Source organism: Schistocerca gregaria, chromosome 4, assembly GCF_023897955.1.
Source record: "Schistocerca gregaria isolate iqSchGreg1 chromosome 4, iqSchGreg1.2, whole genome shotgun sequence".
Taxonomy (NCBI): Eukaryota; Metazoa; Arthropoda; class Insecta; order Orthoptera; family Acrididae; genus Schistocerca; species Schistocerca gregaria.
The window spans coordinates 43,107,177-43,126,962 of NC_064923.1; the positions used below are offsets into that span (position 1 = coordinate 43,107,177).

The 19,786-nt window shown below is 40.8% G+C and overlaps 1 protein-coding gene across 2 annotated transcripts in view; it reads left to right on the forward strand.

Moving 5' to 3' along the window:
• The window catches only part of LOC126365841 (peroxisomal acyl-coenzyme A oxidase 3-like), a 315,115-nt gene that overhangs the window by 194,936 nt on the left and 100,393 nt on the right, over positions 1 to 19,786 (forward strand). For both annotated transcript variants that reach the window (XM_050008476.1, XM_050008475.1), the window contains exons 6-8: positions 8,215 to 8,505; positions 8,623 to 8,777; positions 18,111 to 18,233. In XM_050008476.1, coding sequence (XP_049864433.1) covers positions 8,215 to 8,505; positions 8,623 to 8,777; positions 18,111 to 18,233 — 569 coding nt within the window. The remainder of the gene's footprint in view (positions 1 to 8,214; positions 8,506 to 8,622; positions 8,778 to 18,110; positions 18,234 to 19,786) is intronic.

The window sequence follows — 19,786 nt, forward strand, 5'->3', positions numbered from 1 at the left end:
TCCTAAATCTCTGTCTTACCTTTATATAATCTATTTGAAACCTGTCAGTATCTCCAGGCTTCTTCCATGTATACAACCTCCTTTCATGATTCTGAAACCAAGTGTTAGCTATGGTTAAGTTATGCTCTGTGCAAAATTCTATCAGGCGGCTTCCTCTTTCATTTCTTAGCCCCAGTCCATAATCACCTACTATGTTTCCTTCTCTCCCTTTTCCTACACTCGAATTCCAGCCACCCATGACTATTAAATTTTCGTCTCCCTTCACTATCTGAATAATTTCTTTTATCTCATTAGACATTTCATCATTTTCTTCATCATCTGCAGAGCTAGTTGGCATATACACTTGTACTACTGTAGTAGGCGTGGGCTTCTTGTCTATCTTGGTGACAATAATGCGTTCACTATGCTGTTTGTAGTAGCTTACCGGCACGCCTATTTTTTTATTCATTATTAAACCTACTCCTGCATTACCTCTATTTGATTTTGTATTTATAACCCTGTATTCACCTGACCAAAAGTCTTGTTCCTCCTGCCACCGAACTTCACTAATTCCCACTATATCTAACTTTAACCTATCCATTTCCCTTTTTAAATTTTCTAATCTACCTGCCTGATGAAGGGATCTGACATTCCACGCTCCGATCCGTAGAACACCAGTTTTCTTTCTCTTACTGATAATGACATCCTCTTGACTTGTCCCTGCCCGGAGATCTGAATGGGGTACTATTTTACCTCCAGAATATTTTATCCAAGAGGACACCATCATCATTTAACCATACAGTAAAGCTGCATGGCCTTGGGAAAAATTACAGCTGTAGTTTCCCCTTGCTTTCAGCTGTTCGCAGTACCAGCATAACAAGGCCGTTTTGGTTAGTGTTACAAGAGCAGATCAGTCAGTCATCCAGACTGTTGCCCCTGAAACTACTGAAAAGGCTGCTGCCCCTCTTCAGGAACTTGTCTGGCCTCTGAACAGATACCCCTCTGTTGTGGTGGTATCGCTGAGGCACACAAGTCTCTCCACCAACGGCAAGTTCCGCGGTTCATGGTGGGGGAGGGGGAGGGGGTGGATAGGGCTGTGTATGGCCACTTATATCTACATGAATGACACATCTTCCTGTGCATTTTACATATTTCCCATTCTCAACAAATACAGTTTTCTGCAACTGGCGATAGTACTTCTCTGAAATGAGTGAATATGATGCACTAGAGTCCACAAGAGCTTGGGCTGGTCAGCCATCCATGAGGTTGTTGATGTAGTTTCCTATCATTTTTGTAGTGATCGGCGGCGGATAATTTTTCTCTTTCGCGGCTTCTCCTCCAGGAAGGTTGCACCCTTTAGTTTTTCATGTTGTGGCAGCTAGGTGATTGGCTGGAGTCCGCAGCTCGTGTTCATACGGTAGCATTCTCACTTCCCGCGCCTCGGGCTCTGGGTTCGATTCCCAGCGGGGTCAGGGATTTTCTCTGCCTCGTGATGACTGGGTGTTGGGTGATGTCCTTAGATTAGTTAGGTTTAAGTAGTTCTAAGTTCTAGGGGACTGATGACCATAGATGTTAAGTCCCATAGTGCTCAGAGCCATTTGAACCATTTTTTGATTGGCTGGAGCTTCTAAACAGTGGCGGAGATCTTGATCAGCATGTTGGGTAACGTCCTCTCCAATGGCTAGCTTGCGGAGATGGTGACTTACGTCATCCTACACCCACATCTTATTGTTAATCTTCATGGAGTTTTGAACTCATGACCCTGAATACAACAGTTTAGTATCATAAATACTACACCACTGTGCCACTCAGCTTCTTCTGTGGCAATATTGGTACATTCCATCATTAATAGGAACAGATATTCAAAAAACTTTTCATGCCTTACTTCAATCCCTTAGGCTGGAATTTTAAAAAGTCCCTTCGTTAACAATGCATACAATATAAGATCAACACCCTCTCCAAATTTAAAGTTTCTGCCCTGTGTGGTTTGGACTGGTCAATGATGAGTCAGTCAGTTAGGACATAGTCTTTTGTATATATAGATTTTGATACCATTGTGTTGTTAGTTTGTGTATGTTTTTTAGGTCTACAATGATTTTTAGCAATGAAGAATCAGGTGAGAATCCCCTAACCCATGAAGGATGTATAAAAAATTGCAGATCTCATCTCTAACTGCTGTTTTGGAAACAAAAAACATATAGTCTCATTTGAAGAAATGGATTTGATACCTGCAGCTTGCAGGTTAAAAAGATTACTATAACATTCTGTTTAATATTTTATGAGACCATAGTGAGTGTATGCCAAAGTCAAAACAGATTATCATGATTTTTAGTGTATTAAAAAGTGGCTACTGTGAGATGTATGGCTCAACCTTATATATGGTGCATTCAGTAAACTAACTCTATCATGGAATCACGAAAGCCAGCTCCTTGAGATTTCACAGTCGCTGTTCCAACTCGATCTACTCAGAGTCTTTGACTGAAATGGTGCTAAAGCTCCACCTCCAGAGAAACCACTCCATGACCAATGTAGTGCATAAAATGCACAGGAGAAGTGCAATACACTGCAGCTCAGTGCATTCTTTGTTCTTGTTTTGTCCTTAAAAGAATAATAACTCTTGAAAAGTTTATGTGCATCCTGTTTGATGAGAAACTGAGTGGCCTGGGATATTTTAGAGGGATGAAGGTAAAACTGAGGAAAGTTTCATACACCTTGGAATGATTCAGCTACAAATCAAGAGGAATATATGCATATTTAAACCAGGTTGCTATAATTCAACTTTCCCTATTTAACTCATTATAACACAGAAACTAATTGCCATATGAGTACTGTACTCAGTAGCATTAATGTCCAGAGTATGGGTGCACAATTTCCATGCATCACAGCCACCAGGCATTGTGTTCATAGTGTCACATACCTTACCAGTTGCAGTGCACTTGTTGACATGTCAACACGAGCTTGGAGAAAAGGAGTAGCTCTATTATCAAACCAACAGTAATGCTGCAACTGCACTTTGAGAGTATCAGTGGCTGAAAATATTACAGAAGAATCCTCTTTCTCCACCTGCTGTGCAGAGCATGTTGAAGAAGTTCGTATCAACTGGAGAACTGGGTGTCGCTCCGAGAAGTGGCTGACAACTGGTTGCACCACAGGTGGTCAATGAAATCACTGTTGCTATGGCAGACAATGCTGCACACAATTCCAGATCATCAGACAGTGTACATGCTATGTCATGACAATTGAATATCCCATGGCCCACTGTATGGAAGATGCTTTGAACGATTCTCAAATGGTATCTGTACAAGATCCATGTCCTACAGCAGCTTGTAAAACAGTACACACAACATATTGACTTAGCTCTTCACTTTTTCACAAAGATTGAAGTTGATGAGTGTTGGCCCTCATCCATCCTATGGACAGATGAAGCTCATTTTTCTCTGATGGGTGAGATGAACACACAAAACTGCTGAGTATGGGGATCTTCATCTCCATTCACTGTGGATGAAGTTTCTCCATATGGCAAATGTGTCACCGTATGCTGTGGCTTCATGGCTATGTTCATCATTGGCCCATTCTTTTTTGAACAGGTTGGCACTCAAAGACCAGAGACATGCAGTGTGACTGGCCATTGTTACTGCTATACACTTTGTCAGCATGTCATACCTGCTCTACAGGAGAGAAATGGACTGAACTCAACAATTTTCATGCAAGATAGAGGCCCACCACAAATCACTTGTGAAGTTCCCCTGCTTCTCTGAAACACATTTGGAAACAATCAAATTATCTGCTTATCATTTCCAACTGTTTGACCGGCACAATCACCTGGTCTCACTCACTGCAATTTCTGGTTGTGGGGTTACCCTGACATTCCTTCCTCCCTGTCTACTGTAAAGCCATTTAATCATATAAGTATAGTTGTGTTGAAGGAAGCTTTACTGAAAAAATAAGATGAAATTGCACAGCCAGTAATTATTTTAATGATGTGAAAAGTGTAGAACTGCGAACAATAAGTCTGTCAGCAATACTACACAGTTCACATCCTCACGGTACAAAGTGCATTCAAAAGTTTTTCCACATTGACGCTAATTTTTTTTATTTTTTTGCAGGAGAATGAAATTTTTTGTGAAAATACTTGGAACATTTAGCTATACATTGAGCCTCCATCAGCTGTGATGCATCTGGCCCAACGTTCTTTCCATGATGTAAATGCGCTTTGGTAAAATTCTGGGGATTGACTTTTACACCATCACTTGATGCAGGAAATAAGGTCTTTCTCACTATCAAATGTTTTACCTCACACATGGGCCTTCAAATGACCAAGGAGGTAAAAATCAGATAGAGCCAAGTCCAGACTGTAGGGAGGATGAGGAACAATTTTCCAACCCATTTTCCTGATTTTATCCTGCTTCATACGGGCTGTATGAGGTTTGGCATTGCCAAGGTATTGTCTGATGAATTGACCCTGAAGTTGTGGTCTTTGGGTCTTGATGGCATGTCACAGATTGTCCAGTGACAAACAGTAATGGTCCTGGTTAACTGTGGAGCCAGGTACCAAAAAGTCAATGAAAATGACACCCTACTGATCCCAGAAGAAGGAGACAAATCATCACCTTTTGGCCTACTCTTTGTGAAAGTCTCAGTTTCTTCTTCCAAGGGGAACCCGGATGACACCACTCTGTGGATTGGATTTTGCTCTCAGGTTTGGACAAAAACATCCATGTTTCATCCTGGGTAATGATGCCATCAAAACACTGTTTCCATTCTTCACCCTTGCACACATTCTTCCTCATCATTTTCATTTCTCTTATCATTAATCTGGCCACCCAATGTGCACATATTTTTCTGTGCCCTAGTGACTGTATCAATGATACCACACTACCCAATGACAAATGAGTCGTGTCAGCAAGTTGTAGTGTTGTCACACATCTGTCATTTTAGATGATTTGATCAATGGTCTCCTTATTCACATCACTCACTGCCATTGATGGTCTAACACATCATGGATTGTCCAGTAGAGAGAAATCACCTTCTTTAAACCTCTGCAACCACTGCTAGATACTGCTGTGATCCACTGTGTACTCCCCATAAGCACGGAGCATCTTCCTGTGAATTGATGTGGCAGTCATCACCGGCGTTGAAGAGAAACTCCATCACTAATCGTTGTCACAACCTGACATCTACTTCACAGTCCATTATGGCTCACCTGTAAATAAAAGAAAATACTTTTATACACCAACTTAAGCATATTCACAAAAAATTTCATTCTCCTCCTGCAAAAAATAAAAAATTAGAGATGTCTGTGCTAAACTTTTTGAATGCCCTTTGTAAGTACTGGCCAGCAATTCTATCTCATAATTTACATTGAGGTGAAAAAAGTTCACCAGAGGAACATTCACACATATGCTGATCTGAAACACAGCACATCAAGAGAGGTAGCCAACAGACCTAAGGACATGCTTAGTTGTCCATCCTGCACTTTCAGACTCTTCAGCACACTGCTGGGCAGCATATTCAAATGGTTCAAATGGCTCTCAGCACTATGGGACTTAAAATCTGGGGTCATCAGTCTCCTATAACTACTTAAACCTAACTAACCTAAGGATATCACACACATCCATGCCCAAGGCAGAATTCGAACCTGTGACCGTGGCGGTCATGCGGTTGGCACCATATAGAGCACCTTATGTAGCAGTAGTGGTACTGGTATGTAATGGTGTGATGTACTGTGGTAGCACACTGAAAGTGTTTCAGATGAAATGAGTCTGTGTCATTCCTCTTCCCCATGTCCTTGACAGTAATGCTATGAAGTTTGGTACTCATACAGTAATTAGTTTCCACATTATAACATGTTAAATAGGGAAAATTTAATTATAACCACCCAGTATATATGCCAAGACCTATAGGGACCTATGAGGGGAAGAATGTACAGTAGTCAGTATTCTGGACTTGCAATGAGGACTGTGGTTTGGATGCCTGTCCATCTGCCCAAATTTAGGTTTCCCTAAATCACTTAAAGCAAATGCCACAATGGTCCCTTTAAAAAGGACACAGCCAACTTCCTTCCCCATCTTTTCCTCAGTCCAAGCTTGTGCACTGTCTCTAATGAATTGGTGTCAATGGGATATTAAACCCCGATATTCATTTCTTTCCTGGCTGCTGTAAAGCCATGTAATCACATTTGCCTAGGCATATAAGTGTAGTTGTGTTGAAGGAAGCTTCGTTGAGAAAATGAGATGGAATTGCAGCCAGTTCTTATTTTAACGATGTGAAATATGTAGAATGGCCAGCAATGGATCTATCAGCAGTACTACATAGTCCACATCTTCAAAGCAAGTACTGTCCAGCAATTCTATATCTACTGAGGTGACGAAAGTCATGGGATGGACTCACATTGACTCTGCAAACCCTTGGAAGCCCTCTGCAGAAATATTGACTCTTGCTGCCTCCATAGCCATCCATAATTGCAAAAGTATTGCCAATGAAGGATTTTGTTCATAAACTGACCTCTCAATTATGTACCATAAATATTCGATAACATTCATGGCATGTGATCTGAGTGGCCATATCATCACTCAAACTGTTCACAATATTCTTCAAACTAATTTCAAATATTTTTAGTCTGATGTCATGATGTTGTTGTCCACGAATGGCAGCAAATGATTTCCAAGTGGTGAGACACAAGCATTTTCAGCTGGATCAGAGAGCCCTGTCCATTCCATGCACACACAGCACACATCATTATGGGGCCACCACCAGCTCTGACAGTGCCTTGTTGCCAACACGGGTATACAGCTTTTTGGGGTCTACACCCCTCTCGAACCCTACCACCAGCTCTTACCAACCAAAATCAGGACTCACCTGACCAGTCACAAGTTTTCCAGTCATCTCAGTTCCAACTGATACGGTCACAAGTGCAGGAGAAGCACGGCAGGTGATGTCATACTGTTAGCAAAAGGCACTTGTGTCAGTCATCAGCTGCTATAGCCCAAATTTTGATACACTGTCCCAATGTACATGTTTGTAGTACATCCTACATTGATTTCTGTGTTTATTTCATGCAATGCTGCTTGTCTGTTACCACTGACAACTCTACACAAATGCCACTCCTGTCAGTTGTTAAGTAAAGGCTGTCATCATCCATGGTGAGAGGTAATGCCTGAAATGCACTCAAATCCATGAGCTCTGAATACTGAATTCCCTAATGATTACCAAAATAGAATATCCCATGCATTTATCTCCAATTGCCATTCCACATTCAAAGTCTGTTAACTCCTGTCACGTGGCTGTAATGGCATTGGAAATCTTTTTGCACGAATCAGTTGAGGACAAATAAAGCTCCAGTTTTCTGCCTTGTGTACACAATACTACCACCATCTGTATACATGCATTTTGCTGCTCTATGACTTCGTCACCTCAATGTATAAGCATTTGTAATGTGTGAGTCACCAGGGTTATCATATCTAAAGACTTAGGTGCTACTCACAATGATGGTACTAGGCTGAAGACAGGTACTTTTAAGATCAGACCTGTACTTAGTTTTTGTACTGAGTCAGTAGAGTGGCCAGTGTAGAGTTTTGATTCATCATATTGCATTCTGCATACACTGTAGCATTCTCTTGGACTGTAGCTGTTGTCACACCATGTTGTTTCCTGCCAACTAGAAAAAAGCACTTACCAACTGTGCGAAACAAGACATTTTTTCCTTTTCCTTCCATACACACATTAATTATAAAAATATCATCAGCACAATCTGATTTAGTTAACATTTTTACAGAAGAATCAAGCGACATTTCACTGACTTTCAAAATTCAGAGGGAGAAACAGAAAAAGGGCAATGGAAGACTGTCTAACTGCTGAAGTAGGGTCAGTTGCAGTATAATAGGCAAATGGTGGTGCATCGAAAGCTGTCAAGGCTCGTGGCTTAGGTTTTAGGAGGGAAAGGCAGAACTGTAAAACTAAAAGTGGTGGAAATTAGTTTAAGTACTCTAGTTAGAAATCTTTTCCTATTTTAACTTGTCCTTCTGGTGAAGCAACATCTGATAATGAAAGTGCAAGAGCTGTCATCTGTTTTTTGTTTTACTGTTACAGCTCTTTCTCTCTTATAAATTTGGTTAATTTCATTGAACATAATTAAGTATTTATAGATTTTTGATCATGGTAAATTCTGCATTATGTTTTGAGTATGGAAAAACATTGAACATTTATAACAAAGCAATCTATCACTTTGTTCTGCAGGGAAAAGTGCCACACATGCCGTTATATACGCAAGACTCATTACACCGGATAAAACAGACCATGGGCTACATGCGTTTGTTGTTCCCTTAAGAAATCCAGCAACTCTTCAGCCTTTTCCTGGTGTTATTGTTGGTGACATGGGAGAAAAGGTTGGACTAAATGGAATTGACAACGGTTTTGTGTTATTCAATAGATACAGAATACCTCGTGAGAACCTTCTAAATAAGACCGGAGATGTGACTCCGGAAGGAAATTATGTCAGCCAATTTAAGGACCCTAACAAGAGACTAGGTATGTATCACATGTAAATAGCAATGAAGTAACGATTATTTTTAAGAAAATAAATGAAATTTAGATAAAAATTGGAACTCTTAATATTAATAAGTAATACTAAAACTATAATTCTAGGAGCTTCACTCGGAACATTATCCGCTGGTCGAGTAAGTGTGTTGTCAATCGCCGTGTCGTACCTTGAGAGAGCAATCCCTGTTGCCATTCGATATGCTGCAGTGCACACCTCACATTCTGGCAGCTCACTCACTTTGTTAGAGGGTCACTATCAGGTGAGTTATTAGGTATCACTATGAAGAACTGCTGTGTACTACTACTTCATATGTGAAAACAATACGGAATCAGTTATTCAGATGTTGTCACCATTATTTTATGCTGGAATGGATATTTTCATGGCACTTGTGTGCCTGTATTAGGAGGCTAATATATTCCTTTGTAAAGCTTCGTTAGCAACTAGTTAGGTTTCCAAGCCACCTTGTTGCATTGTTGTTTGTCAGCTTTCATTGCTTGCTTCTAAAGTACATCCTGAACCTCCCAGGTCAAAAATTAGAGTTGTTAAAGGGGTAGATACTTCTGACAGAAAGATCTTATGAAATGTCAGATTGAAATTGCTTTGTCGGTGTTGCAATTGTGATCAGATATTTATGCTGAGGAGACAAAAGTCATGAGGTAACTCATAATATCATGTTGGACCAACTTTTGCTCAGTGTAATGCAGCAACCCAATGTGTCATGGATTCAGGTCATTGGAAATTCCCTGTAGAATTTTTGATCCACACTTCCTACATAGCCAGCCATAATGGCAAAAGTATTGCTGGTGCAGGAAGATGTGCGCAAACTGACCTCTTGATTTTTTTCCATGTGTTCAATGGGATACAAGTTGGGTGATCTTGGTGGCCAAATCATTGGCTTGAATTCTCCAGAATGTTCTTCAAACCAATTATGAACAATTGTGGCCCAGTGACATGACATCATTGTTTGGGAACCTGAAATCCATGAATGGCTGCATGGGTCCATGTATTTGTAGGGTCTGCACCACACTCAATCCATACCATCAGCTCTTACCAACTGAAATCGGGACTCATCTGACTAGGACATGATTATGCATTAATTTAGGGTCCCAGGAGAGGCATTGCAGGCAGTGGTATGCTGTTTTAAAAGGCACTCACATCTGTCATCTGTTGCCAACAGCCATTAATGCCAAATGTCCCACATTGATTTCTGTACTTATTTCGTGCAATGTTGCTTGTCTGTTAGTACAGACAACTCTATGCAAATACTGCTGCTCTTGGTTGTTAAGTGAAAGCCATTGGCCACTGTCTTGCCAATGATGAGAGGTAATGCATGAAATTATCACCACACTCTTGACACTGTAGATCTTGAAATATTCCTAACCTCACAAGGTTTGATACAGCCTTTCTACCATGCAGCAAGCATCTCCTGATTTTGAAGCTATAGTCACCATCAACAGAAATCTGGGAACTGAGATACATGAACATTGTTTCTGCTCCCATATGCCATGAAATGGTTGGTGTAGTTTCTATAATTTTCATTTTCTTAACATTCAGCCTAATATCAGATTTTCACTTTCTACTTTTACCTTCAGCAAGAGAGTCTCTAACTTTTCTTCACTTTCTGCCAACAAACAGTTTAGTATCATCTGCGTTTATAAGGTTGTTTATATTCATCCCAGCTACTTTAATTCCAGTTTCTTCTTCATCTAGACAGGCATTCCTCATAATGTGATCTTTGTTCAGATTAATTATAATCTGAAAATATTTGTCTGAAGTGTAGCCATGTACAAAAGTGAAACATACATAATAAACAGTTCAGATAGGAAGAGAACAGAAGCTTTTGAAATGTGATGTGGAAGAATGCTGAGGATTAAATGGGTGGATTGAGTAACTAAAGAAGAAGGATTGAAATGAATTGGTATAAGAATATACACTCCTGGAAATGGAAAAAAGAACACATTGACACCGGTGTGTCAGACCCACCATACTTGCTCCGGACACTGCGAGAGGGCTGTACAAGCAATGATCACACGCACGGCACAGCGGACACACCAGGAACCGCGGTGTTGGCCGTCTAATGGCGCTAGCTGCGCAGCATTTGTGCACCACCGCCGTCAGTGTCAGCCAGTTTGCCGTGGCATACGGAGCTCCATCGCAGTCTTTAACACTGGTATCACGCCGCGACAGCGTGGACGTGAACCGTATGTGCAGTTGACGGACTTTGAGCGAGGGCGTATAGTGGGCATGCGGGAGGCCGGGTGGACATACCGCCGAATTGCTCAACACGTCGGGCGTGAGGTCTCCACAGTACATCGATGTTGTCGCCAGTGGTCGGCGAAAGGTGCACGTGCCCGTCGACCTGGGACCGGACCGCAGCTACGCACGGATGCTCGCCAAGTCCGTAGGATCCTACGCAGTGCCGTAGGGGACCGCACCGCCACTTCCCAGCAAATTAGGGACACTGTTGCTCCTGGGGTATCGGCGAGGACCATTCGCAACCGTCTCCATGAAGCTGGGCTACGGTCCCGCACACCGTTAAGCCGTCTTCCGCTCACGCCCCAACATCGTGCAGCCCGCCTCCAGTGGTGTCGCGACAGGCGTGAATGGAGGGACGAATGGAGACGTGTCGTCTTCAGCGATGAGAGTTGCTTCTGCCTTGGTGCCAATGATGGTCGTATGCGTGTTTGGCGCCGTGCAGGTGAGCGCCACAATCAGGACTGCATACCACCGAGGCACACAGGGCCAACACCCGGCATCATGGTGTGGGGAGCGATCTCCTACACTGGCCGTACACCTCTGGTGATCGTCGAGGGGACACTGAATAGTGCACGGTACATCCAAACCGTCATCGAACCCATCGTATTACCATTCCTAGACCGGCAAGGGAACTTGCTGTTCCAACAGGACAATGCACGTCCGCATGTATCCCGTGCCACCCAATGTGCTCTAGAAGGTGTAAGTCAACTACCCTGGCCAGCAAGATCTCCGGATCTGTCCCCCATTGAGCATGTTTGGGACTGGATGAAGCGTCGTCTGACGCGGTCTGCACGTCCAGCACGAACGCTGGTCCAACTGAGGCGCCAGGTGGAAATGGCATGGCAAGCCGTTCCACAGGACTACATCCAGCATCTCTACGATCGTCTCAATGGGAGAATAGCAGCCTGCATTGCTGCGAAAGGTGGATATACACTGTACTAATGCCGACATTGTGCATGCTGTGTTGCCTGTGTCTATGTGCCTGTGGTTCTGTCAGTGTGATCATGTGATGTATCTGACCCCAGGAATGTGTCAATAAAGTTTCCCCTTCCTGGGACAATGAATTCACGGTGTTCTTATTTCAATTTCCAGGAGTGTATTTATGGCATATCTTGACTAAAATAATGGATCAGTTAACTGGACAGTTTTGAGACACAAAGGAATTGCCAGTTTGGTAATGAAGGGAAGTGTGGGGTCCAAGATGCAAAAAATGTATGTTTGTATGTTGTAGTAATTGTTTGGAGATGAATAAAGCACACATTGTGCAGAATTCATTTTACTCAGTTAGTGAAATTCTTAGTGTAAATAAGTTTGCATATGCATAGTTTTATTGTATAACTGGGATGACTAATTGCTATAAGTATAAATATAAATTACTTTTTGTCATTAAAGATATGAAACATATTTTCAAGTATGAGGATTTTACTGATATAAGCATCTTGTAGTGTATGTGTAAGTAGTATTTTTGATACCTTGCTGTATTATTTACCTTATTTATTTTACTGTATTATGGTGTAACACTAGCTGAATTCTGTACAATCATGAATCTACTGTATTGTACCCTACTGAATCAATTATTGTACATTTTATAAAAAGTTTATGATTGTAAATACTGTGAAAACACTGGCTCATCCATATGCTATCAGTTATAATGCTAATGGAGTCAGTAGAACTTGCAGTAAAATAAATAAATAAAATTAGCGGGTGGTGTTGCTCATATTTAATAAGACTGATTCAGAGCAGGACACAGTATTCCAGGAACTCATTACTAAGTTTATTGAATCCATTGTTGTTGTTGTTGTTGTTGTTGTCTTCAGTCCTGAGACTCGTTTGATGCAGCTCTCCATAGCTCTCCATGCTACTCTATCCTGTGCAAGCTTCTTCATCTCCCAGTACCTACTGCAACCTACATCCTTCTGAATCTGTTAGTGTATTCATCTCTTGGTCTCCCTCTACGATTTTTACCCTCCACGCTGCCCTCCAATACTAAATTGGTGATCCCTTCATGCCTCCAAACATATCCTACCAACCGATCCCTTCTTCTGGTCAAGTTGTGCCACAAACTTCTCTTCTCCCCAATCCTATTCAATACTTCCTCATTAGTTATGTGATCTACCCATGTAATCTTCAGCATTCTTCTGTAGCACCACATTTTGAAAGCTTCTATTCTCTTCTTGCCCAAACTATTTATCGTCCATGTTTCACTTGCATACATGGCTACACTCCATACAAATACTTTCAGAAATGACTTCCTGACACTTAAATCTATACTTGATGTTAACAAATTTCTCTTCTTCAGAAACGCTTTCCTTGCCATTGCCAGTCTACATTTTATATCCTCTCTACTTCGACCATCATCAGTTATTTTACTTCCTAAATAGCAAAACTTCTTTACTACTTTAAGTGTCTCATTTCCTAATCGAATTCCCTCAGCATCACCTGATTTAATTTGACTACATTCCATTATTCTCGTTTTGCTTTTGTTGATGTTCATCTTATATCCTCCTTTCAAGACACTGTCCATTCCGTTCAACTGCTCTTCCAAGTCCTTTGCTGTCTCTGACAGAATTACAATGTCATCGGCGAACCTCAAAGTTTGTATTTCTTCTCCATGGATTTTAATACCTACTCCAAATTTTTCTTTTGTTTCCTTTACTGCTTGCTCAATATACAGATTGAATAACATGGGGAGATGCTGCAACCCTGTCTTACTCCCTTCCCAACCACTGCTTCCCTTTCATGTCCCTCGACTCTTATAACTACCATCTGCCGTCTGTACAAATTGTAAACAACCTTTCACTCCCTGTATTTTACCCATGCCACTTCCAGAATTTGAAAGAGAGTATTCCAGTCAACATTGTCAAAAGCTTTCTCTATGTCCACAAATGCTTGAAACGTAGGTTTGCCTTTCCTTAATCTTTCTTTTAAGATAAATTGTAGGGTCAGTATTGCCTCACATGTTCCAGTATTTCTACGGAATCCAAACTGATCTTCCCCGGGGTCGGTTTCTACTAGTTTTTCCATTCGTCTGTAAAGAATTCAAGTTAGTATTTTGCAGCTGTGGCTTATTAAACTGATTGTTCAGTAATTTTCACATCTGTCAACACGTGCTTTCTTTGGGATTGGAATTATTATATTCTTCTTGAAGTTTGAGGGTATTTTGCCTGTCTCATTCATCTTGCTCACCAGATGGTACAGTTTTGTCAGGAATGGCTCTTTCAAGGCTTTCAGTAGTTCTAATGGAATGTTGTCTACTCTTGGGGCTTTGTTTCGACTCAGGTCTTTCAGTGCTCTGTCAAACTCTTCACGCAGTATCGTATCTCCCATTTTATCCTCATCTACATCCTCTTCCATTTCCAAAATATGGTCGTCAAGTACATCGCCCTTGTATAGCCCTCTATATACTCCTTCCACCTTTCTTCTTTCCCTTCTTTGCTTAGAACTGGATTTCCATCTGAGCTCTTGATGTTCATACAAGTGTTTCTCTTTTCTCCAAAGGTCTCTTTAATTTTCCTGTAGGCAGTATCTACGTTACCACTAGTGAGATAAGCTTCTACATCCTTACATTTGTCCTGTAGCCATCCCTGCTTAGCCATTTTGAATTTCTTGTCGATCTCATTTTTGAGACGTTTGTATTCCTTTTTGCCTGCTTCTTTTACTGCATTTTTATATATTTCTCCTTTCATCAATTAAATTCAATATTTCTTCTGTTACCAAAGGATTTCTGTTAGCCCTCATCTTTTTACCTACTTGATCCTCTGCTGCCTTCACTACTTCATCCCTCAAAGCTACCCATTCTTCTTCTACTGTATTTCTTTCCCCCATTCCTGTCAATTGTTCCCTTATGCTCTCCCTGATACACTCTACAACCTCTGGTTCTTTCAGTCTATCCAGGTCCCATTTCCTTAAATTCTCACCTTTTTGCAGTTTCTTCAGTTTTAATCTGCAGTTCATAACCAATAGATTGTGATCAGAGTCCACATCTGCCCCTGGAAATGTCTTACAATTTAAAACCTGGTTCCTAAATCTCTGTCTTACCATTATATAATCTATCTGAAACCTTTTAGTATCTCCAGGGTTCTTCCATGTATACAACCTTCTTTCATGATTCTTGAACCAAGTGTTAGCTATGGTTAAGTTATGCTCTGTGCAAAATTCTATCAGGCGGCTTCCTCTTTCATTTCTTAGCCCCAGTCCATAATCACCTACTATGTTTCCTTCTCTCCCTTTTCCTACACTCGAATTCCAGCCACCCATGACTATTAAATTTTCGTCTCCCTTCACTATCTGAATAATTTCTTTTATCTCATTAGACATTTCATCATTTTCTTCATCATCTGCAGAGCTAGTTGGCATATACACTTGTACTACTGTAGTAGGCGTGGGCTTCTTGTCTATCTTGGTGACAATAATGCGTTCACTATGCTGTTTGTAGTAGCTTACCGGCACGCCTATTTTTTTATTCATTATTAAACCTACTCCTGCATTACCTCTATTTGATTTTGTATTTATAACCCTGTATTCACCTGACCAAAAGTCTTGTTCCTCCTGCCACCGAACTTCACTAATTCCCACTATATCTAACTTTAACCTATCCATTTCCCTTTTTAAATTTTCTAACGTACCTGCCCGATTAAGGGATCTCACATTCCACGCTCCGATCCATAGAACGCCAGTTTTCTTTCTCCTGATAACGACATCCTCTTGAGTAGTCCCCGCCCGGAGATCCGAATGGGGGACTATTTTACCTCCGGAATATTTTACCCAAGAGGACGCCATAATCGTTTAGTCATACAGTAAAGCTGTTTGCCCTCGGGAAAAATTACGGCCGTAGTTTCGCCTTGCTTTCAGCCCTTCGCGGTACCAGCACAGCAAGTCCGTTTTGGTTATTGTTACAAGGCCAGATCAGTCAATCATCCAGACTGTTGGCCTTGCAACTACTGAAAAGGCTGCTGCCCCTCTTCAGGAACCACGCATTTGTCTGGCCTCTCAACAGATACCCCTTCGATGTGGTTGTACCTACGGTACAGCTATCTGTATCGCTGAGGCACGCAAGCCTCCCCACCAACGACAAGGTCCATGGTTCATGTGGGGGGGGGGGGATTGAATCCATGACAAACAATAATAAAACAATACCACCTAATTTATGATGACTAGGTGACTATACTATGACAGTAATTGTGGTTACATTAACTGCTTCAGAAACTATTGCATTAGTTCATTCTGTCTGCTTTTACACTTTTCTCAAGTGAATTTTACTTATAATACAATTAAGAATGATATGTCTTTTCTAATCCACCTTTTGTTTTGATACTTGTAATTCTGTTAGGAGATATTCTATCCTCAGTGCCCTCATAGATAAAAGATGATTACACACTGGCAGAAGTGAATAAAAAAAGATGAATAACACCTTTCTTCTAATATTTACACAAGTTGTTTCCACTGTTGGTAACAATTAAAATATTTATTATTTAACAATTTGATATTTATTATTTAATTTTTTAAACTTTCAAGTGAATATTTATTTTGTAAATATAGTATGGAAAGTTATGGCAGAATGTAAATAAATTAAGAGTAAAGGAGACCACCCACTGAAAAACTGTGGATCATCAACAAGCATGCATGAGCGCACACGCACCCACCCACACACAAACCTGTGCACATACACTGTGTGTGCCAGTTAGACACACAAGACTGGATGTGCTGTTCAGCAGGTTGGCTGAGGTGAGGATTGGCTCAAGTGGGGTGGATAATGGGAGAAAGAAGCAGGAAGTAGGAGGAGGGGTTGCGGACACGTAGCTAGAAGTTAAAAGGGAGGCAACCTGTGTGCAGGGTAGGAATGTGGGAGGAAGACATGGCTGGAGCATGGGCTAGGCATTGATATATAGACACCAGAACCAGTGGTGTTTGGCACAAGATGAATGTGAAGTGGAGGGGTGAATTGGGAGGAGGTGACACGACAGAAGAAGAGCAAACTGTGGAATAGAGAGTCTGGCAACAGTGGATTAGCAGAGAATGAGATGAGGAGGATTGTGGTAGCAAAGGATGTGTTGCAAGGATAACTCCCACCTGTATAGTTCAGAAAAGGTGGGGCATGAGGTAAGGAGTCAGATGGCAAGACTTGTGAAGCAGCTATTGAACTGGAGTGTATTGTCAGCAATATGTTGTGCCATTTGGTGGTAGACTTTGTTCTTGGTCATGGCTTGGCAGCGGCCATTCTTTGTGGTGGACAGCTAGTTGGTGGTCACGAGCACATAAAACGCTGTACAGAAATTCTTTGGAGAGGGAGTAGGAGTGGCAAAGGGACAGGCTGGGATGCTATGGAGGTGGGGTGGCTAAAGGAACACCACTCTACAAAGCATGGGAACGATTGTGGGTGGGATTCTCCTATTTCCAGGCATGACGATAGATAAGAAAACTCATAGTGAAGGATATGGTTGAGTTAGTCCAGTGTGGGCTGATGCTGGGTGGCCGTCCTTTGCAGCTTATTCTTGGAGTTGGTGGGAGGATTAGAGATGAATGAGCATACTAGTGTGGGAAATCTGTTTGCCAACCAGATTTGGAGCACAGTGAGTCTTTGTAAAACTTTCAACAGGGAATTGCACATACGCTATCCGCAGGTGGCCAGGCTATATGGGTGTGATATTATGACATGGAAGGGGTGACGTCTATCAAAATGCAGGTACTGTTGGTGTTTCGTTGGCTGAATACGCACACGTGTATGACCGGAGCCATCAGAAAATTGGAGATCAATGTCCACAGAGGTGGCATCTTAGTTTGGGGAGGACCAGGTGAAGCAGACAGGAGAGTAGGTATTGAGGTTGTGGAGGAGTGAGGATTGGGTTTCTTGGCCAGATCATTAATCAGTGATCCTGAAACAGACAAGGGATTTTATTGTGTGCATGTCAACGACTCGATACTTCTACTGTCAGTGAGTGGCCTCCTTTACTCCTAAATTATTTATTTTATAAGTTGTTCACCTCTGTTCCAAAAGTGCAACTGATCTTTACATTAACAACTGTCACATTCCATCTTGTATTTTCCATTGTTTGAGCCTTGCATTAAAATGATGTGATTACAAATATATGAAAGAAAGTCATGTTATATACACTTCGTCTAAAAAGTGATTTGTAAATGTCATTTTGGATTATCAGTTTGTAAAGTTTCTAAAAAAAACCATTTTAACCTAATTCATGTAATAACTGTACAGCTTGAGACTATATTTTTTTTAGTGAATCATTTATTAGTTTCCTATCATGTCCTGCATTCTCATGATGCTGGACTATGGAAGAATGCCAGTTTCACGCAAAATAACCTTTTTTCTTATAATTTACAGCAGTGGCAGTTGATTCCGTACTTGGCTGCTACCTTTGCGCTGAAAATTCTCTCTAACTTCTTTTCCGATTTGATGGCTGACTTCCAAGTAAAAACATTCCTAGGAACAAATAAGGAAGAACTGGTAAGAAAATCATATTGCATGTGTTAGTAGCTGCTAGAACAGGCATTTATAAAGACAATGGTTTGCACTGTAAATATGGCTTCAACAGAATACTACAGTATTAGACACCATCCTACTCCAAGGGTGAGTCCACTCACTGTGTTGGGTGGGACTTGTACTTTAATTGAGGATATGAAATATGATGAATTTGGCCTTTTCCTTTCAGATAGTGCTCCTTAATAGAATTTATATATATATTTTGTTCATTTTATCCACAGTAACTATTGTAAGAGCCACAGGCAACTTACATTCATGAAATCATAAAATATAAGATAGAATGTCAGTTTTCAGTTATTTCTTTGAGTCATCAGTATTCAGGTTATTTGATGCAACCAGCCATAAATTTCTTCCCTGTGGAAACCTTTTCATCTTGTAGTAACACATGCAACCTACATATTCAATTATTTACTGGATATAACATAATCTCTGTCTTCCTCTAAAGTTTTTATCTCTGCAGCTCCATTTAGTACCATGGAAGATATTCCTTGATATCTTAACAGGAGTCCTATCATCCTCTCCCTTCTTCTTGTCAGTGTTTTCCATATATTTCTTTCCTCACTAATTCTACAGAGTTCCTCCTCATTCCTTACCTTATCAGTCCACCTAATTTTAACATTCTTCTGTAGCACCACATCTCAAATACTTCTATTCGCTTCTGTTCTAGTTTTCCCACAGCCCATGTTTCACAGTCATATGATGCTGTGTTCCAAATATACATTTTCAGAAATTTCTTCCTCATTTATAACCTATGTTTGATACTAGTAGACTTCTCTTGGCCAGGAATGTACTTAATGCCAGTTTTAGTCTGTTTTTTGTGTCCTCCTTGCTCTATACGTCATAAGTTATTTTACTGCCCAGGTAGCAGAATTCAGTCAGTATATATAGTGTATATCAACTGTCATTTAAATCTTCTTGTAGTATGCATTGTTTCATTTCCTTACTTATGGGTTTGATTTTGCTATCTAAAATTTTCTTTTTGAAATAAAAATTCTAAAATAACTATACAACCTATTCTTTTTGAAAACTATTTTGGTAACAAAGCAGGGAAGCTGATATGTTTTGTTTGTCATGTGGCACTGTTGCTATGTCAGAGTAAAAATAACCTCTGAAAATACAAAACAGGTACCATTTAAAGCAGATAAATAATTGTAAGTGAACTCTTTATGTCTCTTACAGTAGTTCTGCCCCAAAATTTCCCCCAGTACTTCAAAGTATCATTGCACATTTTTTTAAATTGATGCATCACATCAAGTTTAAATATTCTATCATATCCTTGTCAAAAAATACTTGTGTAAATAAGGTAGATCTGCAGTAAATACATGCAAAAACAAACTACTGTAGGCATGGAACAGTTTGTTGTTTTCTTTGATTCCACACTTACTTAAAGAGTAGCAGTACTTAAAATCTATAAAAAAAAAAGCACTCCGGGACCATCCAACTGCCGTGTCATCCACAGGGAGGATGCAGATGGGAGGGGCGTGGGGTCAGCACACTGCTTTCTCAGTTGTTGTCAT